Source organism: Buteo buteo, chromosome Z (assembly GCF_964188355.1).
Source record: "Buteo buteo chromosome Z, bButBut1.hap1.1, whole genome shotgun sequence".
NCBI classification, from domain to species: Eukaryota; Metazoa; Chordata; class Aves; order Accipitriformes; family Accipitridae; genus Buteo; species Buteo buteo.
The window spans coordinates 88836876-88859604 of NC_134204.1; the positions used below are offsets into that span (position 1 = coordinate 88836876).

The window sequence follows — 22729 nt, forward strand, 5'->3', positions numbered from 1 at the left end:
AAACTTGCGGTTCGGAGGGCAACTTGGGAGTGTGTGGGGCCATAATTTGGGGTCTGAGGGGGGGGGGGTTCCCCTCTCCCTTTCCCTTTTTGGGGAGATTCGAGGAGGGGGTGGGGAGCACAGGGCCGGATTACCCCGGGGCGCTGACGTGATTGCTCCTGACACCCCGGTGTTAAATTTAGAGCTGGGGCAGCGGCCCCCCCACCCTGAGCCACCCTAATCGGGATTAGGGGGCCGGGGGGTGGGGCGGGCACCTGAGGACGGGGTGCCCTCCCCCCAAAATGGGGCAGGGGGGGCCCAGCCCTCCCCAAAAACCCCAGCAAGGCACAGCCCCGGGGGAGATTCTCCTGAAAAATGGAGATATTGGGGCGTTGCTCCTCAGAAACCAGCACTGGGCAGGGCGCTTTTATAGAGGCACATAAAAAATACATATATTTTTATACAGATACAGGTTTTTTGATATAGATACATATTTATAAATAGATGGTATTACATAGATATAGAAATAGAGGGTGCTCTTATATAGAGATATAAAATACACATATTTTTACATAAATATAGTTGTAATTTTCCATAACCATAGGTAGGATTTTTACATATAGATACAATTTTGATATAAACATATATAATTTTATACAGATGTAAAAAGAAGTGTATAAATGTGTTCACCCATTGCATTTTCCTCCAGAAACAGGGGAATCGGAGTACTGTCCCCCACCACACACACCTCCAGTGCTGACCCGCACCCCTGTGGCCCCACTGGGCTGGGAAGGGCTTTGGGGACCCTGAAAAACCCAATTAACCGGTAACAAGGGTAACAAGCAGCTGCATTTTGGGGCCACTTTTCCTGCCCCCCCCCCCCCCCCAATTTGTTAGCGTTTAATTAGGGGATCGGGGATTGGGCTCGCCCCAGGATTAAAATCTTAACGATTTGGGAACAGCCCTAGGCCTGGGACCCCCTCCCCGGGGCAAGGTCACGCCCCCGCCCCGTTGCCATGGGGTGTTTTTGGGGGGCTGGGGCGGCCCCTGGGCGAGCTGCCGGCTGCATCTGCGCTGCCCCCCCCGCCCTGACCCCCGCCTCCCCCCCAACCCCCCCCCCCGGCACAGGGATTAGGGTTAATCAGCCCCAAATCCCCGCGTCTGAAAAACAAACTAATCATCCCGATTTCAACACTCTCCTCCCAGCTGCTCGGCGGCTGGGGGGGGCAAAGGGGGGCCCTGCTGGGATTGGGGGGTGAGGGGGGTGCCTGCAGGATTTGGGGGGACTCTGCTGAACTATGGGACTCTGGGGCCAGGCTGAGGTTGGGGCGGGCGCACCGGGGGGGTTGTTCCTGGTCCGCCCTCCTCCTCCTGCCCCCCCCTCCAATGCCAGCCCCCCCCCGCCCCCCAAATGCTGCATCCCAGTTGGGGGTCCCCGTGTCCCCAGCACCCCGCTGTCCGTCCCCACGTGTCCCTGTCCCCGGGGCTCAGACGTGGCAGCTGTCCCTGGGATTAGCTTCGGGCCCCACGGAGAAGGGGGGGGATGAACATTCTGTCCCACCCCCCCGAGGGACCCAGGCATCCAGGACCCTGCGTCCCCCTCCCCGGGATGAGGACCCCGGCGTCCGGCCAAGCGCTCCCCCTGCAGCCCCCCCCCAGACCCCCAAAGTGACCCCGAGGAGGGGCCCTGACCCCTGCTCCAAGCTTTGCAATGGGTGCCTTCGTTTGCCCTAATGAGCCATGGTGGTGGCACCACCAAATTACCCAGCCTCAATCACCACCCGGGGCATAATTAGGGGTGATGAGGTTCATTATTAATGGGGGCTTGATGGGGCGGGGCGGGGGGGGGGGGGATGATGATGACCACCCCCATCCCACCACTCCCATCAGGTCGTTAATTAAAAGCAGCTCATTATCCCCCCCCCCCCCCGCTGTTAACAGGGTGGGGGTCCCCCACCCCCAGTGCGAGGAGTTGGGGGGTGGCAGCGGGACCCCCCCCCCGCCCCGTCCGCCATCCCGGGGGATGAGCGTTAATTGCCGGCAGCGGTGGATTAGCCCCTGGCCGGGGCCAATGTCACCCCCCGGGGATTAGTGGCAGCGTGGTGGCGGGTGACATCACGCCGGGCCCTACTTAAATCTCCCCCCGCCGCGGGGATGCCTTCCCCGCTGCCACCGCCACCGCCACCGCCACCGTCACCGTCGCAGGTAGGCGCCGGCCCGCGGGGTGGGGGGGACGTCTCGGGGTGTCCCCGAGCAGCACCGGGGACATTTGGGGTGGGGGACAAGCCACCAGCTCCGTCCCCGGCTCAGGCAGCCCGGGGTGATGTCTCCTGGCTTGGGGACGAGCCACCGGCTCTTGTCCCTTGGCGTGGGGACGGGGTGGCCGGTGCCTCGGGAGATGTCCCCTGGCTTGGGGACAAGCCACCGCTTCCGTCCTCGACTGAGGGAGATGGTCACCAGCTCTGGGGTGACGTCCCTTGGATCGTGGAGAAGCCACCGCATCTGTCCCCAGCTTGGGGACATGGTCACCAGCCCTGGGGGGGGATGTCCCCTGGATTGGGGACAAGGCACCGGCTCTATCCCTTGGCTGGGGGACGGCGGCCAGCTCCGGGGCGGCCCCCTCCGGCTCAAGGACAAGCCACCGACGCTGTCCTTGGCTCAGGGACAGGGTTCCTGGCCCCAGGGTGACATCCCCTGGCTTGGGGACAAGCCGCTGGCTCCATCCCCTGCCTCGGAGATGGGATCTGGATGCCGGGGGTGACCTTCCTTGGCTCGGGGACAAGCCACCGGCTCTGTCCCCAGCTGGGGGATGGCGTGACTGGCCCTGGGGTGCCCTCCCCATCTTGGGGACAAGGCGTTGGCTCTGTCCCCAGCGCAGAGATCGGGTCCCCATACTGGGGACGGGCTTTGTCCCCAGTTTGGGGACAGAGCGACGTGCTCCACGGTGTCCTCCCCCCTGGCATGGGGACAAGTCACCACTTTGGGGACAGGGTGACCCGATCAGCCTCTCCCCCCGGCTTGGGGACGGGGGGGGGTGACATCCTGGCTGATGCTCTTGATTGGGGACTGGGCGAGGGTCCCCATCCCCGAGGGTGTCCCCATGCTGTGTCCACCCCAACCCCTGTGCCAACCGCGTCCCTCTGTCCCCGCAGCGCAGCCCGTTCATATCCCACCCGGAGCCCGGGGGACCGTGGGGCGCACAGGTAGGACGAGGGAGGGGGGCTGGGACTGATCCTGCACCTACCCCAGGGCACCCGTCCCCACCGGGCACCCCCTGTACCACGCCGTGCCGTGGCGAGTCGTGCCGTGCCACGCTGTGCCGTGCCGCGTTGCACCATGTTGTGCTGCGCCGCGCCATGACGTGCTGCGCCGGGCCATCCGGCACGGTGCCGTGTTGCGCTGTGCTGGGCCGTGGCATGCCGCGGTGCGCCACGCTGCGCCGTGCCGTGCCGTGTCATGGTGTGCCGGTCTGCGCCGAGCCGTGCTGCAGCATGCTGTGCCGCACCATGCCATCCCGCACCGTGCTGGGCTCCACCATGCCATGCTACGCCGGGCTTTGCCGCGCTGTGGCGTGTGCCGTATGGTGCCATGCTACACCGGGCTGTGCCGTGCCGTGGCGTGCCATGCTGCACCATGCCGTGCTGCGCGGTACCAAGCCGCGCCGGGCTGTGCCGTGCCGTGGCGTGTGCCACGCTGTGCCGCACGGTGCCACACCGCACGGTGCCATGCTCCACCGCACCGGCCGTGACTCCCTGCCACGTGTCCCTCGCAGCCGGTGCCGAGCCCACCTCGGCAGCGCCGGGGCCCGGCGCGGAGGGTCTCGCCTGGAGCATGATGTCCTACATCAAGCAGCCCCACTACGCCGTCAACGGGCTGAGCCTGGCCGGGCCTGGCATGGACCTGCTGCACTCCGCCGTGGGGTACCCCGGTGAGCCCCGGCACCGGGACGGGACGGCGTTTTCCTGGGGGGGAAGGGGGGGATGTGCACGAGGGTGGGATTCGCGTGGGGGGCTTGCACGGGTTGCACAGGGGGGTTGCACGGGGGTGTTTGCACGAGGGGGGAGGTTGCACGGGGGGGGTTGTTTGCACAGGGAGGTTTGCACGGGGATTTTGCACTGGCTTTCGCGCTCACTCCCATCCCAGCTCCCACAGTGCAAGTTTCCCCTTGCACCCCCAATCCTGCCTGCTCCCTGGGTCCCATCCCCATCTGGGGGGGGGCTCCAGTGAAGCCGAGGTGCTTGGGGACCGCCCTGACACCCCCCCCTCTTGCCGTTGCCGCAGCCACGCCGCGGAAGCAGCGCCGGGAGCGCACCACCTTCACGCGGGCGCAGCTGGACATCCTGGAGGCTCTCTTCGCCAAGACCCGCTACCCCGACATCTTCATGCGCGAGGAGGTGGCCCTGAAGATCAACCTGCCCGAATCCCGCGTCCAGGTGAGCGCCGGCCCCGCCGGCACGCGCGGGGGACGTGCACGGCCTCGTGTGCACGGGGAGGATCGTGCACGGCCTCGCGGGCACGAGCAGGGGTCCTGCACGTGCATGGGAATGGTCGTGCACGAGCAGGGAACGTGCACGGCTCCACATGCACGGGGATGGTCGTGCACAGCCCCGCGTGCACGAGCAGGGGTCGCGCGTGGCCCCGCGCACAGGGGGGAGGCGCGGCAGGGCTAGATGCACCAGCGCACACGTGCAAGGGCGCGCACATGGACGCGGGCGCTCGGGAGCGTGCAGAGGTGCGGTGCACGCGCCTGCACGCCCAGGGCACGCAGCTCTGTGCTCACACGCGTGTGTGCAGGCACCGGGATGCGATTCAACGCAGGCACACGCATGCACGCGTGCAGGGGGCACAGCTCGGCGCGTGCACGTCCCTGGTGCACACGCGCACGCGTGTGCAAGCAGAGGGACGTGATCCGATGCACGTATACGTGTCCGGGGGATGCAGCTCGTCGCACGTGCGCACGGCCCGTGCCTCAGTTTCCCTGTTCCCGCAGGTCTGGTTCAAGAACCGCCGGGCCAAGTGCCGGCAGCAGCAGCAGCAGAGCAGCGGCCAGGCCAAAGCTCGCCCCGCCAAAAAGAAGAGCTCCCCGGCCCGGGAGGCGAGCACCGAGGCGGGGGCTGCCGGTCCCTACAGCCCCCCGCCCACCGCTCCCGCCGGCACCCCCAGCTCCGCCGCCGGTGCCACCGTCTCCATCTGGAGCCCGGCGTCCATTTCGCCCGTCCCCGACCCCTTGGCTTCCTCGGCCGCCCCGGGTTTGCCGCGCTCGGCGCCTTTCCCCGGCACCTACAGCCAAGCCGCCGGCTACGGTCAAGGTTACGCCGGCTCGGCCGCCTATTTTGGGGGCCTGGACTGCAGCTCCTACCTCTCGCCCATGCACCCGCAGCTGGGGGCCCCCGGGGCGGCCCTCAGCCCCTTGGCCACCCCCGCCATGGGTGCCCACCTGGCCCCCTCGCCCGCCGGCTTGGCGGGGCAAGGCTACGGCACCGCCGGGCTGGGCTTCGGCCCCGTCGACTGCCTGGATTACAAGGACCAGGCGACCTCCTGGAAGCTCAACTTCAACGCTGCCGACTGCCTGGACTACAAGGACCAGAGCTCCTGGAAGTTCCAGGTCTTGTGAGGGGGAACCGGCTCCGGACCCCGCCGACGGCGCCCGAGACCCCCCCCGGCCGGCGCAGGCTCGGCGGCAGCCCACGCTGCGCGCTCCTGCTCCACGGGGCGTCTGTGCGGCACGGAGCATCCTCGCACGGAGCGTCCCCGTGGCATGGACCAGCCCCACGGCACGGGGCATCCCCACAGCGTGGGTTACCCCCACGGCACGGAGCATCCTCGCAACACGGCATGGCCCCCTGGCACGGACCATCCCCACGGCACAGGGTATCCCTGCAGCACGGACCAGCCTCGCGGCGCAGGGCATCTGCATGGCACGGAGCATCCCTGCAGCACGGTGCATCCCCACGGCACGAGGCATCCCCGCGGCACGGAGCGACCCTGCGCCATGGACTATTCCCACTGCACGGGGCATCACCCTGGCACGGAGCATCCCCACGGCATGGGGCATCTGCGCGGCACAGAGCATCCCGGCACGGAGCATCCTGGCATGAGACATCCCCGTGGCACAGAGCATCCCTGCACCACGGACTATTCCTGCAGCATAGGGCATCCCCGTGGCACGGAGCATCCCCGTGGCACGGAGCATCATTATGGTATGGACCATTCCTGTGGCACGTGGCATCCCCATGGCACGGAGCATCTTTGCAACACGGCACTGCCGCGTGGCACGGACCAGCCCCATGGCACAGGGCACCTCCACGGCACGGGATATCCCAGTGGGATGGAGAATCCCTGCACCACAGACTGTCCCAGCAGAATGGTGCATCCCTGCGGGATGGAGCATATTCATGGCATGGATCATCCCTGCGCCATGGAGGATCCCTGCAGCAGCAGGAACTATTCCCATGGCACGGAGCATCCCTGTGCCACGGAACATCCCCGTGGGATGTGCAGCGGGGTGGGACCCCATTCCAGCCGGCGTTGGGAGCGTCCTCATCCCCTGCCGCACCCCGACCCGACCCCCGACCCCCCCCGGGTCTCCCCCGTCCCCCCTGTAGCTGCATCTTCCCCCACCACCACCCCGTGCAGCTCGGTGCGGGGCTGGCGAGCGCACGGAAGAAGGAAAAGGCTTCAAAAAATGAAATAATAATAAAAAAAGTGGAAAAGAAGGAGGGGGAGCACCCTCTGCCTCTCTCATTAACGGCAGCGGCTAACGAGGGGCTGCTAAGGAAGGGCTGCATGGAGCAGGTAGTGAGCTGGGCTGGGGGGGACCTCGGTGTCACCCCATTGTGGGGTGAGAGACCCAAACCTGCCCAGAAGGGACCCAGGCATCCAGAGCCCCCCCCGGCACCCAGTGGCAGGGGGGACCCAGGCATCTGGCCCTGCGGGGGGTCCTGGCCCCTGTTTAACTCACCCCCCCACCCCCGGGTTATTTTTACTGATCTAATTTAGCAAATGAGGCAGCTCTGGCTGGGGGCGAATTAGAGGGATTAGGGGCTGGGTGACAAATTGGTCGGGCGATGGTGGGTGACAGCTGCCCGTGGGGTGGCTGCTGCCCACTTCAAGTGTCCCTGCACCCCCAGAGACCCCCCCGTGCAAACCCCCACAGAGCCCTGTGCACCCCACTGCACCCCCCGGCACCTCTTGGCACCTTTCTGCAGCCCCACGGACCCCCCCCCCGTGCAGCGCCGTGGACCCCTGTGCACCCCCATAGACCCCTGTGTACCCTCATAGACCCCCCCATGCAGCCCTATGCACCCCGTGGACCCCGGTGCACCCCCATAGACCCCTATGTACCCCTCTGCAGCCCCATAGACCCCTGTGCACCCCTCTGCACCCCTATAGACCCCCTCTGCACCCCCGTGCAACCCGTGTGTCCCCTTTGCACAAGGGTCCCAGCCCCAGGGTACATCGGGGGACACCTGGGCTTTGGAAAAAGGAGGAGGGAAAAAAAAAAAAAAACCAAAACCAACCCCCACATTTCCCTTTAACCCCTAAATCCGCCCCGAAATGCCGTCGCAAATCCATTAGGCGCTAATCCGGTGATGCAAGCAGCCATGCGGGGGCCCAGAGTGGGGCACGAGGGGATGCCAGGCCTGGGGGGCTGCGCCCATGGGGGGACGGGTACTGGGGGGCCCTGGTTTTGCTGGGGAAGGGGGGTCTGTACACATGGGGGTCCCTGGGAGTACCCTGGGAGGGTCTGTGCAGATGGGGATCCCTGGGAGTGCCCTTGGTTGCGGGGGGGGGTCCCTGCAGATGGGGTTGCCCTGCGGTGGGGGGGTTGTCTGTGCACAAGGGGGTCCCCCAGGTGTGGCTGGGGGGGGGTCCCTGCACATCGAGGGGTCCATGCACCTGGGGTTGGGGGGTCTGTGCCGGTGGGGATCCCTGGGGGTTCCCCAAGGCTTTGCTGGGGGGGGGGGGCTGTTCCCTGCACATGGGGGTCTGTGCACTGGGGGCAGTGGGCTGTGCAGGGGGGGGTCCTGCCCCCCCCCGGGGGGTTAACCCAGGCCCTGCCAGCAGGTCTGCGGGCGCCGGCCGGGCAGATGGAGCCTAATCCGGGCTGAGCCAGGGCGGGGGGGGGCCGGGGGGGGGCCGGGGAAGAGGGTTAAGCCCGGTTTAACGGCCCTAATGAAGGGGATAAGGAGGGCGGCAGTGCCAGGGTGGGGGCTGCGTGTGCGCCCCCCCCCCAATGGGACGGGGACGTGTCCCGGCCGGTGCCGACGCCACGCGGCGTGGGGACGCGTTGACCAGCGTGGCCCCTTGCACACGCACACGGGGGGGGGCGTTTTGCACAAGCCCACGAGCCGCGCAGGTGGGTGTGCAAGGCGTGTAGCCGGGGCGCGCGCCCCATTGCACGCACGGATTGGGGTGCGGGGCCGGTTGCACGCGCGTGCAAGGGTCTGTGGACCATCGCACACACGTGCAGGCGTACGTGGACTATTGCACACGTGTGCGGGGGCGCGCAGCCCCCAGTTCTTCCCCCCCCCCGCCCCCCCGGCACAAGGGAAACCGAAACCTCCCCCCATATCAGACAGGCCCGTGGAGCCCATAAAAGCAGCGAGTGGAGCCCGGTGTGTCCCAGTGCATCCCGGTGCTGCTCCTGGTGCATCCCGGTGCTGCTCCTGGTGCATTCCAGTGCTGCTCCTGGTGCATTCCAGTGCATCCCGGTGCTGCTCCTGGTGCATCCCGGTGCCAGTGCATCCTTCTCCCGGTGCATCCCGGTGTCTGTCCCATCCTGCTGCCCCGGCCCTGCCATGTCCCAGCGGCTGCTGCTGCTGCTGCTCCTGATGTGGACGGAAGCGGGTGAGTGGGGGGGGGGGGGTGTCTTGGGGGCTGGGGGGGGCAGGGGTCCCAGTGCAGGACCTAGCAGAGCTGTAGGACCCCAGGGGGGCCTTGGGGACCCTGATTAGGGCCATGGGACCCCCATTATCACCATGGGACACTGATTAGTGCCCCAGGACCCCAGTGAGGGTGCTGGGACCCCAATTAGCACCATGGAATACCAGTTAGCTGCAGAGGACCCTGATGAGCATGCTGGAACCCCGATTAGGGCCATGGCACCCCAGTTAGCTCCCCAATTAGCACCATGGGACCCCGATGAGGATGCTGGAACCCCAGTTAGCACCATGGAACACCAATTAGCATCCCAGAACCCCTATTAGCCCCCCAGGACCCCAGTTAGCACCCCAGGACCCCAATGAGGGTGCTGAGACCCCGATGGGGTGCTGGGGTCCCCGGTCAGGGCCAGGCTGAGGAGGGGCTGAGCCCTGACGAGCTCATGGCACGTGTGTCCGCAGATCCCAGGCGGGAGGCACCGGGGGGGCCGGGGGGGGTTCCCCTGGAGGGGTCCCTGCTCCAGCCCCTTGACCACTTCGACCGCCTGGAGGGACGCAGCCTTAGCCAGGTAGGGGAGGCGGCGGGGGGGGGCACACGTCCTGCACACGCGTGGCATATGTGTGCACATGCGTGTGCCCCCCCCCATGCAACTCGCCCCCTTCCACCCTTTCCCGCAGCGGTACTGGATCAACCGGGAATTCTGGCAGCAGCCAGATGGACCCGTCTTCCTGCTGCTTGGGGGGGAGAGTGGCCTGTCCCCGGGGGTCCTGAGCAGGGGTAGGGAATGGGATTGGGACGGGGATTGGGATAGGGATAGGGATGAGGATGGGGATAGGGATAAGGATGGGGATTGAGATTGGGATGAGGATGGGGATAGGGATGGGGATTGGGATTGGGATGGGGATGAGGATGAGGATGGGGATTGAGATTGGGATGAGGATGGGGATAGGGATGGGGATTGGGATGGGTTGAGGATGGGGATTGGGATTGGGATGGGGATGGGGATGAGGGTGAGGTTAGGGACTGGGATGAGGATGAGGATAGGGATGGGGATTGGGATTGGGACGGGGATGGGGATGGGGATGGGAATGGGGACAAGGATGTGCCCATGTCCGTGTCTGTGTCCGTGTCCGTGTCCATGTCCGTGTCCATGCCCGTGCCTGTGTCTGTTTCTGTGCCCATGTCCATGCCCGTGTCCGTGTCAGTGACCTTGTCCATGTCTGTGCCCGTGTCTGTGCCCCTGCCTGTGTCCTTTTCTATTCCCCTGTCCGTGACTGTCCTTTTCCGTGCCCGTGTCCATGTCTGTGTCTGTGTCCGTGACCATGACCATGACCATGTCCGTACCCATGTCCATGTCTGTGTGTGTGTCCCCGTGCCTGTGTCCATGTCCATGTCTGTGTCCGTGTTTCTGTCCGTGTCCGTGTCCGTGACCATGCCCGTGCCCATGCCCATCTCCGTGTCTGTCTGTGCGTGTCCATGTCCGTGTCCGTGACCATGTCCGTGTCCGTGTCCGTGTCCAGGCCACGTGGTGGAGCTGGCGCGGGCGCACGGGGCGCTGCTGGCGGCACTGGAGCATCGCTTCTACGGGGGCAGCCGGGGGCCGGGGGGGGACCTCGACCTGCGCTTCCTCTCCAGCCAGCAGGCGTGAGTTTGGGGGGGAGGGTGGGGGGCACCCGAACGCCAGGGTCCCCTCACCGCTCCCCCCGCCAAAAAAAATCCCACAGCCTGGCCGACCTGGCTGCCTTCCGGCTCCATGTCACGAGCGCGTGGGGCCTCAGCCCCAACCACACCTGGGTCTGTTTCGGGGGGTCCTACGCCGGCGCCCTCGCCGCCTGGGCACGTCTCAAGGTGGGCCGGACCCCTGGGTCCCCATCCCCGGGGGGGTGAGGGGACGGGACCGGTGACCCCCACTAGGGGTGATGCCGTGCCTCAGTTTCCCCACCTGGTGTCTGCCGCCGTCGCCTCGTCCGCTCCCATCCGGGCTCAGGTTGACTTCGCCGGATACCACCATGTGAGCCCCCCCCCCGATCTCCTGGAACCCCCAGACCCCCCCACCCTGGACCCCCCAGACCCCCAGCCAGGGCAGCTTTAACCCCTCGGGTCCCATCTTCCCACAGGTCGTCTCAACCGCCCTCTCCAGCCCCACCGTGGGGGGGTCCCCAGAGGTGGGTCCGAGGAGGGTTGAGGGGGAACCCATGACGTGGGGGTGCACGGCGGGACCCCCCCCAATCCTTGCCGGCAGTGCCTGGGGGCGGTGACGGCGGCCTTCGCGGCGCTGGACGGGCGGTTGCGTGGCCGGCAGTTGGCGGGGGTGACGCGGGATTTCTCCTGTTGCCGACCCCCCCGGGAACCGGGGGACCGGGAGCTGCTGGCGGAGAACGTGGTGGACATCTTCGCCGGGGCGGTGCAGTACAATGGCCACCGTCCCCGTGACTCGGTGGCCGCGCTTTGCCGTGCCATGACCGACGGCCGCCGCGGCTCCCCGTACCGCCGGCTCGTGGCCATCAACAAGGTGGGGGGGACGCGGTCAGGGGGACCGTGTACCCCACTGCACCCTCCTGTCCCCCCCGGTACCCTCCTGCACCCCATTGTACCCCCTTGCACCCCATTACACCCCTCTGTACCCCACTGGACCCTCCTGTACTCCCTGGTACCCCCCTGCACCCCTCTGTACCCCCTTGCACCCTGTTGTACCCCATTCTACCCTCCTGCACCCCCTTGCACCCCATTGCACCCTGTTGTACCCCATTCTACCCTCCTGCACCCCCTTGCACCCCATTGCACCCTTTACATCCCTTTGTACCCCACTGCACCCCGTTGCACCCCACTGCACCCTCCTGCAGCCCGTTGCACCCACTTGTACCCCGTTACACCCCATTGTGTCCTTTGCACCCCACTGCACCCCCTTGCTCCCTTCTGCACCCCTTACACCCCATTGCATCCCTTACACCTCACTGCATCCCTTGCACCCCCTCGTACCCCATTGCACCCCTTACACCCCATTGCATCCCTTGCACCCCATTGCATCCCTTGCACCCCCTCGTACCCCATTGCACCCCATGGCATCCCTTACACCCCATTGCACCCCTTACACCCCATTGCATCCCCTGCACCCCCTCGTACCCCATTGCACCCGCTTGCAGCCCTTACACCCCATTGCACCCTCTCACACCCCTTACACCCCCTTGTACCCTATTGCACCCCTTACACCCCCTTGTAACCCATTGCACCCTTTACATCCCCTTGTACCCTATTGCACCCCTTACACCCCCTCTGCCCCCCCTCGCCCCGCTGCCCCCCGCTGCCCAGGGACCGGGGGGGTGCCCTGAGCGCGGCCCCCCCAGACCTTCCTGCGGCGCGGGGGGCTGTCCTGCACCCCCAGTTCACGGCGGGCGGCCGTGCGGGAGCTGCGTCACCCCAAGGCCGGGGGGAACCGCCGGCTCTGGCTCTTCCAGACCTGCACCGAATTCGGCTTCTGTGTGAGCCGGGAAGGGTGGGGGGGGTCAGGGTGGGGGTCAGGGTGTGTGGGGGGTGTCAGCCATCACCCCCTCCCCGGTCCGCAGACCCCAGCTGCCGGGACGCCGCCTGCCCCTTCTCCCGCTTCCAGACGCTCCGGGCGCAACTCAGCCTCTGCGCCGACGTCTTCGGCATCTCCCCGGCACGCGTCCGGGCCGCCGTCGCCTTCACCAACGCCTTTTACGGGGCGGCGCACCCCGACACCCGCCGCGTCCTCTTCGTTAACGGTACGGCGCGGATCGGCGCGACGCGGGGCACCGCAGCATCGCACGGCGAATCGTGGCGCGGCGCGGTGCCGCGCGTCGTGGCACGGGACGGGATGGCACGGGGCGCCGCGGCGTCGCGTGGCGCAGCGCGGCGCAACACGGCGCGGCGCATCGTGGCACGGCGCGGGGCATCGCATGGCGCAGCATGGCGCATCGCGGCATGGCGCGGCGCGGCACGGTTCATTGTGGCACGGCACGGCATGGCGCAGGGCACCACGGTGTTGCGGCACGGTGTGGCAGGGTGACGCTGTGGTGGGGTGACACGTTTGGGGGGGTGACACTTTTGGGGTGACGTGGTGGTGGGGTGGCGCTTTTTTGGGTGATTCAGTGGCAGGGGTGACACTTTTGGGGTGATTTGGTGGCAGGGGTGACGCGTTTCGGGAGGACGTACGTGGTGGTGGGGTGATGCGGTGGTGGGGGTGATGAAGTGGCAGGGGTGACGCGTTTTGGGGTGACACATTTTGGGGTGATGCGGTGGTGGGGTGACACTTTTGGTGCGATTTAGTGGCAGGAGTGACATGTTTTGGGGTGATTTGGTGGCGGGGTGACACGTTCTGGGGTGACGCAGTGGTGGGGGTGACATGTTTCGGGGTGACATTTTTGGGGAGACATAGTGGTGGGGTGACACTTTTGGGGTGATATGGTGGCAGGGGTGACATTTTGGGGTGACGTAGTGGTGGGGTGATGTGGTGCTGGGGGGTGACACTTTTTGGGGTGACGTAGTGGTGGGGTGACACATTTCGGGGTGACACTTTTTGGGTGATTTAGTAGCAGGGGTGACACGTTTCAGGATGACGTATGTGGTGGCGGGGTGATGCGGTGGTGGGGGTGACACGTTTTGGGGTGATGCAGCGGCAGGGTGACACGTTTCAGGGTGACACTTTTGGGGAGACACAGTGGTGGGGTGACACTTTTGGGGTGATTTAGTGGCAAGGGTGACACATTTCAGGGTGACGTGGTGGCAGGGGTGACACATTTTGGGGTGACATGGTTGCAGGGTGACACATTTGGGGGTGACACTTTTGGGGTGATTTGGTGGCAGGGGTGACGTGGTGGTGGGTTGACATGTGGTGGTGGGTTGACATGTTTTGGGGTGACACTTCTGGGGTGATTTGGTGGCAGGGGTGACACATATTGGGGTGACGCGGTGGTGGGGGGGTGACACGGTGGTGGGGGGGTGACACTTTTCGGGGTGACGTAGTGGCAGGGTGACACGTTTCGGGGTGATGTGGTCGGGGGGGGTTGACACGGTGGCGGGAGTGAGAAGTTTCGGGGTGACACGGTGCCCACAGGAGAGCTGGACCCCTGGCGTGTGCTGAGCGCGGGGGGGGGCCGTTCGGGGGTCCTGATCGCCGGGGCCTCCCACTGCGCCGACATGGCCCCCACCCGCCCCGGGGACCCCCCGGCGCTAAGGGCCGCCCGCCAGGTGAGTGGGGCTGGGGGACACGGAGGGGGGACACACACACGACACCCCCCCAGATACACACACATGGGGGGGGGGGGGCTGGGGCAGCCCAGCTCACCCCCCGCTATGCCCACAGCGCATCGCAGCCCACCTGGCGGCATGGCTGGCCCCCCCAGCCCCCCTGAACCACACCGGGATGGGGGGGCCCGGGGGGGGGGACGGGACCCGGGTGTCCTTTGCCCCCCCCCACGACCCCTAGGCTGCCCGCCCACGCCAGGTTGGGGTGGGGGGGCAGGACCCAGATGTCCTGATCCCCCCCCCCCATTTCACCCCACTCTTCACTATGGGGGGGGTCCCAGGCGTCCTGCCCCCCCCCGGCCTCCTGCCCCCCGTCAGTCCTCCGAGCCGCCAGGGGGCGGCACAGACCGGGGCGGGGGTGGGCGTGGCTACGGCTAGTGGGCGGGGAAAGAGGGGAAACCTTGGTCCCTGTCACGTGACGCGTCCAAGATGGCGGCGCTGAGGGCGGTAGGTGGTGTCTGCCGTCACCTTGGAAACGGGGGGAAGGGGGTGGGGGGGCCTGGGGGAGTCTCCTGCCCCCCACCCCCCCCAGTGGCAGTGGGGCGGGGGAGGGACCCCAGGAACCTCGGGGGTTCGGGGGGGCCCTGTGTCCCCTCCGCGGGACCCCTAAGGCCTAAAGCGGGGGCAGACCTGGGCAGCTGGGCCCTCCCCCCCCCCCCAAAGCCTTTCTCCCCCTGCGACCCCCCCCCCCCAAGCTGGGGGGTGGGGGGCACCCCCGGAGAGCGGGGCCTGGCGTAGGGGGGGTCACCACCCCCCCAAAGCGCAGGCAGAAGGATGACACCCAGCCTGGCCATGCCACCCACCCCCCCCCATTTTCGTGTCCCCCCCTTTGAGGACCAGCTTTTTGCCCCCCCCCCCCCGCTATAATTAAATCCCGATGTGTTCCCCTCCCCGCGCAGCTGGCGGCTCCTGAGCCTGTTTGAGGGGGGTGGGCGGGTGGGGAAACTGAGGCAGGGGCTGAGGCGGCCCCACTCCCGCCCCACAGGTCCTGGGGTGTCGGGGGGCTCCTGCCCCACACCCCCCACCCGGGCAATGCCGGGGGGCGGCGGGGGGGCTGCTGCAGCGCCTGGGCCAGTGGTTCTACGAGGTGGATGTGGCAACGGCCTGGGGAGAGCGGCTGCGGCGACACCGGCTGCGGAGCAGGAACACGTGCGTGGGGATGGGTCGGGGTTGTCGTCGTCCCCAACCCCCCGCGCTGCCCCCCAACTTGTGGGGTGGGAGTAGAGAGGCTGGGTTGGGCTCGCTGCTTGTGGGGTGCAGGCAGAGGGGTGGGATTGGGGCCCCCCTACTTGTGGGGTGCAAGAAGAGGGGCTGGATCCAGCCCCCCAAGTGTGGGGCACAGAGGGGCTAGGTCAGGCCCCCCACTTTTGCCCCCCCCCCAGGTACTCCCGCTTCCTCAGGGACACATACGGGGACAACGTGGTGGCTGCTGTCTTCACCCTATCCTGTGGTGGGGGAGTCAGGTGAGCCCCTGCCCCACTTTGGCGGTGTCCCCCTTGCCCTCCTGGGGGGGGGTGTCCCTCGCCCTGATGCTCCCCCCCCTCCCCCCAGATTTGAGGGGCAGGAGCACTGGATCCGGCCGGAGAGCCGCTGGCGCCCTGAAGTACTGCGCCTCCGTGACGTCCCCGTGGTGGCCCTGGACCTCAGTGGCTCCCCCCTCACCTATGATGGCTTGGACAACTTGGGTGAGCCCTGGGACCCCCTGGGACGCCCTCACAACCCTTTAGGGACCCCTCCCTGACCCTTCTCCTGCTCCCCCCCCCCCACAAAGCACCACTGACCCAGCTGCAACACCTTGACCTGAGCGGGTGCCCCCACCTCGACGACTGGGCTCTGGGGCGACTGCATGTCTTTGGGAACAGCCTGCGGGAGCTGTCGGTGGCCCGCTGTCCCCACATCACCGAGAGGGGTCTGGCCACCCTCCACCACCTCCGGTGAGTAAGGGGGACTGGGGGGACTGTGGGGACCACCCTCCCGGTGCCAGCGGCCCCCCCATCTTTGTCCATCCCCCCCTCTCCCCAAGGGAGCTGCAGCGCCTGGACGTGGCAGGGGTGCGGGTGCCCAGCCCGGGGCTGGTCCGTATCCTGCTGGAGGAGATGCTGCCAGGCTGCCAGATCGTGGGCATGGACCTTGGGGACAGCGCAGGGACGGGGACACCGACATCGTCAGGAGGTGGAAAGCCCCCTGCCTGAGGTTGACAGGAATTTGGGATGCGGAGGGAGCCACGCCATTCCCCCCCCTCCTCCAGAACATTAAATGCCTGGTGGCTGCGTGCTGCCTCTGTTCCCTCTGTGGATTTGGGTTTTTTGGCAGCAATCAATGAGTTTCTCTCCTTTTTGCCCCATTTCGAGTGGTGCCAGACCCACCCCCTCCCCGGGTTCCCGGCTTGAAACTGACTGCTCCTGTGAGCATTTTGTGATGATGACACCCCATTAATGGCCAAGTGGAAACCAAGGAAGTGCTGGCTAATCCCCGCCCCAGGAGTTTAGTACCCCCTGAGGGGGCTAATCCCCTCCCCAGGGGGTTAATTCCCCCCTCAAGGAGGTGAATTCCTCCCTTGAGGGGTTTAATCCCTCCTCAAGGGGGGGTTAATTCCCCCTCTGAGGGGGATATTTCCCCCTTCCAAGGGGGTTTATGCACCCAAGGGGGTTCCTTCCTCCCCCCAAAGGATTTAATCCCTCCTCAAGGGGGTTAATTCTCCCCTCCAACATGGTTAATCCCCCCCAAAGGGAGTTAATTCTGCCTCCAAAGGGAGCTAATCCTCCTCACAGTGGGGTTAATTCCTCTCCCAAGATGTTCAATTCCCCCTCTGAAGAGATTAATTACTCCCTCAAGGAGTTTAATCCCCCCTACAGGGGGGCTATTTCCCCCTTCCAAGGGGGGCTAATCCACACCAAAAGGATTAATCCCTTCTCCAAAGGGATTAATTCCCTCTCAGAGTAGACAAATTACCCTCTCAAGGAGTTTAATCCCCCCCCCCAAAGGGGGGCTATTTCCCCCTTCCAAGGGGGGCTAATCCACACCAAGGGGATTAATCCTTCTTCCAAGGGGATTAATTCCCCCTCTGAGGAGATTAATTACCCTCTCAAAGAGTTTAATCCCCCTTCCAAGGGGGCTATTTCCCCCTTCCAAGGGGGCTAATTCCCCCCCAAGGGGCTTAATCCACCCCCCAAGGGGGTTAATCCCACTCTCCAAGGGTGCTAATCCCCCCCCTCTGGGGTATTAATCCCTCCGGGGAGGGGGCAGGGGGGGTCTCCCCTTTGGCGATGCACCCACCGAGCAGCTGAGGTGGGTGTGCACACCCAGGTTTATTTGTTGGGGGGTGGGTGGGTGGGGTATATATCATTTTTCGAAGTGCTCGAGGGGGTAATGCTCCCCGTAGTGCTGCAGGTGCCGTTCCAGAGCCGCCCGCTGCCGCCGCAGGTGAGGTGGCATCTCCCGGTAAACGTCGGAAAAGAGGAGCTGCGGGTTGGGCTTCAGCTTCCGCTCCGCCTGCTCGAACGCCTCCATCACCTGCAAGGCAGCGTCAGTGTCTTTTTCTCCCCAAAATCCCAGGGCTTCCCTCCCCCAAAATCCCTGAGGGAATCGCCCTGTTACCATTTTGCGGGAGCTTTTGCGCCAGCCCTTCTCCTCCTCCTCGTCCCACCAGCCCCGGTTCAGCATGTAATGCCGCAGCCGGGAAATGGGATGATCCTGTTTGTCCCAATAATTCACCTCGTCCACCGAGCGGTACGCCGAGCTGTCGTCACTGGTGCTATGGTGACCAATTCTGACCAGGGAGGGGGGCGGGGAGAGATAAAAAAAAAAACTTTAAAAAGGTGTTTTTTGGGTGCACATGTCCCTCGATCCTCTCCCTGTTGTTACCGGTAGGTCATGGCTTCGATGAGGAAAGGCTGGTTCTCCGCCACGGCGCGACGCCGGGCTTCTTTGGTGGCATTATAAACGGCGAAGACGTCGTTGCCGTCCACCCGGATAGACAACAGCCCATAGCCGGGGCCGCGTGCCGCTGCGGGGAGCGGGGATGGGTTGGGATGCAACTCCTGATCTGCCCCCCTGCGCCCCAAAACCCTGTGTCCGTCCCCTTACCGATGCCGTCGCCCCGGTACTGCTCGGAGGTGGGAGTGGAGATGGCGTAGCCGTTGTTACGGCAGAAGAAGACAATGGGACACTCGAGGGTGGCAGCGAAGTTGAAGCCGGCGTGGGCGTCCCCCTCGCTGGCCGCCCCCTCCCCGAAATAGCAGATCACCGCCCGGTTGGCGTCGGCGCGCTTGATGGCGTAGGCGGCCCCCACGGCTGCGGGGAGGGAGGGGGTCAGGGTGGGGAACGGGGAGGGAGGGGAGATGGGGTGGGGGACGGGGCACCTTGCGGGATCTGGGTGGCCAGCGGGGACGAGATGGTGACGAAATGGCGGTCGCGGCAGCCGTAATGGACTGGCATCTGCCGGCCTTTGCCGGGGTCGCTGGTGTTGCCGTAACACTGCGCCATGAAGAGGTCCAGGGGGTAGCCCCGGTACATCAGCACACCTGGAGGTGGGGAGCGGAGGGAGGAGCACACACAGCCAAAATTGGGGACCGCACCCCCCGAGCCTGGTGTCCCCCAAATTTGGGACTGCTCGCCCTTACCTGCCTCCCGGTACTGCCCGAAAACCAAGTCAGTGTCATCCAGCGCAGCCGCACTGCCGACATGCGTCCCCTCCTCGCCGTAGTTGGTCATGTAGAAGGAGATACGGCCCTGGGAGGGGAGGCACGGTGTTTTGGGGAGGGGGTGTCCCCGCTCTTGGGGTGTTGTCCCCCCACCCCGTGTCCCCCCCTTATCCCTACCTGGCGCTGGGACTCGTAGAGGATGCGGTCCATGGTGTTGAGGAGTGTCATGGTCTTGTAGAGCTTCAACACCAGCTCCTTGGGCAGCTGCGGGGGAGGCAGGGGGGTTTTGGGGTGCCCCCCGGGAAGCAGGGTGTGCCCTGTGTGCCCCCCCCCCCCCAAATACACGGTATCACGCGGTTTGTTCCCATGTCTGTGGGGTGTCGCATGCGCGGGGCGTCCCACATTGGGGGTGTTGCACGCCTGGATGTGGTGGGTTTGGGGTCCCACATAGATGGATGGCACATGTTTGGGGTGTTATATGTGTGGATGGCATGTGTTTGGGGTGTCATATGTGTGGACGGCATGTGTCTGAGGTACTGCGTGCCTGCTTGTTGCATGTTTCGGGTATCACGTGCTTGGGCACTGCATGTTCAGGTTGTCACAAGCCTGGCTCTGGCATATTTGGGGTGTCATGTGCTGAGACATTACATGTTTGGGGTGTCACATGCCTGGACATTGCATGTTCAGGGTGTCATGTGCTGAGACGTTGCATGTTTGGGGTGTCACAAGCCTGGCTGTGGCATATTTGGGGTGTCACGTGCTGAGACATTACAAGTTCGGGGTGTCACACGCCTGGACATTGCAGGTTTAGGGTGCTATGTGCTGAAACACTGCATGTTTGGGGTGTCACGCACCCAGACACTGCATGTTCAGGGTGTCACAAGCCTGGCTTTGTTGTGTTTGGGGTGTCACATGCCAGCACATTGCATATTGGGGGTATTGTATGCCCAGACCTTGCACGTTTGGGGTGTCACACACCTGGCTCTGGCGTGTTCAGGGTGTCACGTGCCCAGACATTGCATGTTTGGGGTGTCACACACCCAAACATTGCATGTTCGGGATATCAGGTGCCCAGACATTACACATTCGGGGTGTCACAAGCCTGGCTCTGGTGTGTTTGGGGTGTTATGTGCCCAGACCTCTCATGTTTGGGGTGCCATGTGCCCAGACATGACATGTTCGGGGTATCAGAAGCCTGGCTGTAGTGTGTTCAGGGCATCATGTGCCCAGACTTTGTGTGTTCAGGGTGTCTCACATGCCCAGACCTTGCATGTTTGGGGTGCCGTATCTGCGTGGGCACCACATGCCTGGGACACCCTGTCCCCGTCCCCTTTTTGGGCCCCCCCACCCCTTCCCACCCCGAGTCTGACCTGGGGGTCCTCGTCGGGGCTGACGATGTGACCCTGCCGGTCCATCACCCGGTAGATGGGGATGCCCGAGATGACGTTGGGTTGGATGAACTCCAACCGGTCGGCGAAGTCAGCCGAAGCGCCGGGGAACTGCGGCTTCTCCTCTGGCGAGGGGAACTCCTGCCACGGCAGGGGACGGGGACAGCGGGATGTCCCCCTCTGTGTCTTTCCACCCCGTCCCGGCCCTTGTCCCGCTTCCCAAAAACCCCCCAAAAAGGGCCCCAGGCACCTCCCTCCTGTCCCACCCCCTGCAGGGCCAATGACCGGGGAGGGCGTGGGGACGTGGGGACATGGGGACGTGGGGACATGGGGATGGGGTAGGGGGACACGGGGACGTGGGGACACGGGGTCGGGGTGGGGGGACACGGAGACATGGGGATGGGGTGGGAGGACACAAGGACATGAAGACAGGGTGGGGGAACACAGGGAAGGGGTGGGGGGACACGGGGACATGGAGATGGAGTCGGGCGACACGGGGACGTGGGGACATGGGGACGGGGTGGGGGGACACGGAGACATGGGGATGGGGTGGGAGGACACGAGGACATGAAGACAGGGTGGGGGGACACAGGGAAGGGGTGGGGGGACATGGAGACAGGGTGGGGGGTCACGGGGATGTGGGGACATGGAGATGGGGTGGGGGGAACACGGAGACCGGGGGAGGGGACGTGGGGATACGGGGACATGGGGACGGGGTGGGGGGACACGGGGATGGGCTGGGGGGGAAACGGGGAGGGGGGAGACGACATGGAGACAGTGTAGGGGGACACGGGGATACGGGAGCGGGGTGTGGGGATGGGTTGGGGGGACATGTGGACAAGGGGACGTGGGGACGGGATGGTGGGACCCGGGGACAAGCCCAGGGAGGGGGGGACGGGCCCCGGGGCGGTGACACGGCGGTGACAGGCCGGTCCTCGGTGTGTGTCCCCCCCTCCCCGGCCCCGGCCCCACTCACGGCGGTGCTGAGGCGCCGGGCCGGGCCGGAGCCCGGGGTCCGCAGGAGCCGCCAGCGGAGCGCCCGCCAGGCCGCCATCGCCGCCATCTTTGCCGAGGGGCGGGGCTTCGCAGCCGGGGAGGGGCCGGGGGGCGTGGTCAGGCGGCGGAAGGCGTATGAGCGCTTAGGGGGCGTGGCTTCTGGCAGAGGGGCGGTGCTGCGCGCCCACGGGGCGTGGTGAGAAAGGGGAGCGGGGCGGGGCTACGCGTCCCGGAAGCGGAAGCGGCAGCGGCAGGCATGGCGGCGACGCAGGAGGAGGGGAAGATGGCGACGGAGGGTGTCGGCTGTTGCTTGCGGCCTTTCTCCTGCGAGCAGGGGCTGCTGTCGCGGCCCGATGGCTCGGCCGCCTTCCTGCAGGGTGAGACGGGCCTCGGGGCATCCCCTTAACCCGTCCCCGAGCGTGCGGGGTTCCCCCCTCATGGGCTTCTACCGCGTTCCCTATTCTCCCGTCGGTGACCGCGCTCTTTTCTCCGTCCCCAGGCGACACGTCGGTGCTGGTCGGACTCTACGGTCCCGCGGAGGTGAAGGTCAGCAAGGAACTCCCGGATCGGGCGGCGTTGGAGGTGCTGCTTCGCCCCAAGGTGGGGCTGCCAGGTGGGGGTGTCCCCATCCCCAGAGGGTCCCCGGGGTGTCACCGACCCCGGCTGACCACCCACAACCACCCCCCCCTTCCTCCTTCTCCGGTGTCTTCCTCAGGCGTGATTGAGCGCAGCCGGGAGCAGCTCCTCCGGCAGACCTGCGAGGCCGTGCTTTTGGGGGTACTGCACCCCCGCACCGCCATCACCCTGGTCCTGCAGGTGCTCAGCGACGCCGGTTCTGTATCCTTGGGAGATACGGGGGGGAAAGGGGTGGCGTGTGTGTGTTTGGGGGGGGGGGGGTTGGAGCTATGGTTGTGTTTGGGGGACCCCCTCCACTTTGTCCTTGACCCTCCCATGCCCCAGTTGCTCTCCTGCTGCCTGAACGCTGCCTGCATGGGGATGCTGGATGCGGGGCTGCCCCTCTCCTCCCTCTTCTGCGGCGTCACCTGCGCCATCGACCCCAATGGCATCATCATCCTTGACCCCACGACCCAGCAGGAGCAGGTGAGCCCTGGGATGGGATACCAAAGTACCCCCCAGCCCCCCCTGAATCCCGTGGGCCCCTCCTGACACTCCCCTCCCCCTGTTCTCTGCAGGAGGCACGTGCCGTCCTCACTTTCGCCATCGACAGCACTGAGAAGAAGGTGCTAACGGCGACCACCAAAGGCAGCTGCTCCGTAGTAGAGGTGAGGGGTTCAGGGACCCTGGGAGGGGCTTTTGGGGGTGCAAGATCCCCCCCCCCCCCTCCACGGGGGCTCTCCCACCCACCACAGTCCCCGCTTCCCCCCCTCCCCCCAGATGCAGCAGTGCCTCGCGGCAGCCCAGCATGCCGCCGACACCATCTTCCAGTTCTACCGCGACTCCATCCAGCGGCGATACTCCAAATCCTGACGCCGGGGACACACACCCCCCCCCGCCCCCCCGCCATGGACAGCTGGACTGTCCCCCACCTTGGCCTGAGACCTCCCCGCCAGCTGT

The 22729-nt window shown here is 65.7% G+C and overlaps 5 protein-coding genes across 7 annotated transcripts; 4 read left to right on the forward strand and 1 right to left on the reverse strand.

Annotated features, from left to right (window-relative positions):
- Positions 1–3810: 3810 nt before the first annotated feature.
- On the forward strand, positions 3811–5593 carry LOC142026825 (homeobox protein otx5-like). Of its 2 annotated transcripts, none has more exons than XM_075020226.1 (3): positions 3811–3908; positions 4238–4412; positions 4970–5593. In XM_075020226.1, the coding sequence occupies exons 1-3, from the start codon at positions 3811–3813 to the stop codon at positions 5591–5593; spliced, it is 897 nt and encodes a 298-aa protein (XP_074876327.1). The 2 variants fall into 2 exon arrangements, with proteins under 2 accessions (XP_074876327.1, XP_074876328.1); XM_075020227.1 differs by having other exon boundaries at positions 3811–3907; positions 4261–4412.
- Positions 5594–8780: 3187 nt separating this feature from the next.
- Positions 8781–14308, forward strand: PRSS16 (serine protease 16). The gene is made up of 12 exons (XM_075020860.1): positions 8781–8829; positions 9324–9430; positions 9540–9639; positions 10383–10506; positions 10587–10710; positions 10796–10873; positions 10980–11027; positions 11105–11374; positions 12207–12339; positions 12426–12605; positions 13937–14070; positions 14186–14308. The coding sequence occupies exons 1-12, from the start codon at positions 8781–8783 to the stop codon at positions 14306–14308; spliced, it is 1470 nt and encodes a 489-aa protein (XP_074876961.1).
- A 222-nt stretch (positions 14309–14530) lies between these two features.
- Positions 14531–16421, forward strand: DMAC2 (distal membrane arm assembly component 2). 2 transcript variants are annotated; one of them, XM_075019618.1, is made up of 6 exons: positions 14531–14574; positions 15113–15276; positions 15510–15590; positions 15679–15812; positions 15899–16061; positions 16151–16421. In XM_075019618.1, the coding sequence occupies exons 1-6, from the start codon at positions 14557–14559 to the stop codon at positions 16317–16319; spliced, it is 729 nt and encodes a 242-aa protein (XP_074875719.1). In that variant the 5' UTR covers positions 14531–14556; the 3' UTR covers positions 16320–16421. The 2 variants fall into 2 exon arrangements, with proteins under 2 accessions (XP_074875719.1, XP_074875720.1); XM_075019619.1 differs by having other exon boundaries at positions 15990–16061.
- Positions 16422–17411: 990 nt separating this feature from the next.
- BCKDHA (branched chain keto acid dehydrogenase E1 subunit alpha) lies at positions 17412–21265 on the reverse strand. The gene is made up of 9 exons (XM_075020201.1): positions 21135–21265; positions 20141–20299; positions 18948–19034; positions 18750–18858; positions 18489–18650; positions 18214–18420; positions 17992–18133; positions 17725–17896; positions 17412–17640 (listed from the first exon to the last, which is right to left on the reverse strand). The coding sequence occupies exons 1-9, from the start codon at positions 21219–21221 to the stop codon at positions 17470–17472; spliced, it is 1296 nt and encodes a 431-aa protein (XP_074876302.1). The 5' UTR covers positions 21222–21265; the 3' UTR covers positions 17412–17469.
- EXOSC5 (exosome component 5) lies at positions 21263–22690 on the forward strand. Its single transcript, XM_075020202.1, has 6 exons — positions 21263–21531; positions 21654–21767; positions 21870–21991; positions 22115–22255; positions 22348–22437; positions 22550–22690. The coding sequence occupies exons 1-6, from the start codon at positions 21411–21413 to the stop codon at positions 22640–22642; spliced, it is 681 nt and encodes a 226-aa protein (XP_074876303.1). The 5' UTR covers positions 21263–21410; the 3' UTR covers positions 22643–22690.
- Positions 22691–22729: the final 39 nt, after the last annotated feature.

Bases quoted from the DNA above. Each gene is read 5' to 3' on its own strand.
- LOC142026825 (XM_075020226.1), top strand. From the start codon at position 3,811: ATGATGTCCTACATCAAGCAGCCCCACTACGCCGTCAACGGGCTGAGC. The intron at 3,909-4,237 runs TGAGCCCCGGCA...CGCCCTGACACC, and splicing joins TCCGCCGTGGGGTACCCCGG to CCCCCCTCTTGCCGTTGCCG. The intron at 4,413-4,969 runs GTGAGCGCCGGC...CTGTTCCCGCAG, and splicing joins TGCCCGAATCCCGCGTCCAG to GTCTGGTTCAAGAACCGCCG.
- PRSS16 (XM_075020860.1), top strand. From the start codon at position 8,781: ATGTCCCAGCGGCTGCTGCTGCTGCTGCTCCTGATGTGGACGGAAGCG. The intron at 9,431-9,539 runs GTAGGGGAGGCG...CCTTTCCCGCAG, and splicing joins AGGGACGCAGCCTTAGCCAG to CGGTACTGGATCAACCGGGA. The intron at 12,606-13,936 runs GTACGGCGCGGA...CGGTGCCCACAG, and splicing joins CCGCGTCCTCTTCGTTAACG to GAGAGCTGGACCCCTGGCGT.
- DMAC2 (XM_075019618.1), top strand. The intron at 15,591-15,678 runs GTGAGCCCCTGC...CCCTCCCCCCAG, and splicing joins TCCTGTGGTGGGGGAGTCAG to ATTTGAGGGGCAGGAGCACT. The intron at 15,813-15,898 runs GTGAGCCCTGGG...CCCCCCACAAAG, and splicing joins TGATGGCTTGGACAACTTGG to CACCACTGACCCAGCTGCAA.
- BCKDHA (XM_075020201.1), bottom strand. From the start codon at position 21,221: ATGGCGGCGATGGCGGCCTGGCGGGCGCTCCGCTGGCGGCTCCTGCGG. The intron at 20,300-21,134 runs GTGAGTGGGGCC...CTGCCGTGGCAG, and splicing joins CCCGGCGCCTCAGCACCGCC to GAGTTCCCCTCGCCAGAGGA. The intron at 18,421-18,488 runs GTGCCCCGTCCC...CCCTCCCCGCAG, and splicing joins GGCCACCCAGATCCCGCAAG to CCGTGGGGGCCGCCTACGCC.
- EXOSC5 (XM_075020202.1), top strand. From the start codon at position 21,411: ATGGCGGCGACGCAGGAGGAGGGGAAGATGGCGACGGAGGGTGTCGGC. The intron at 21,992-22,114 runs GTATCCTTGGGA...CCCATGCCCCAG, and splicing joins TGCTCAGCGACGCCGGTTCT to TTGCTCTCCTGCTGCCTGAA. The intron at 22,256-22,347 runs GTGAGCCCTGGG...TGTTCTCTGCAG, and splicing joins CCACGACCCAGCAGGAGCAG to GAGGCACGTGCCGTCCTCAC.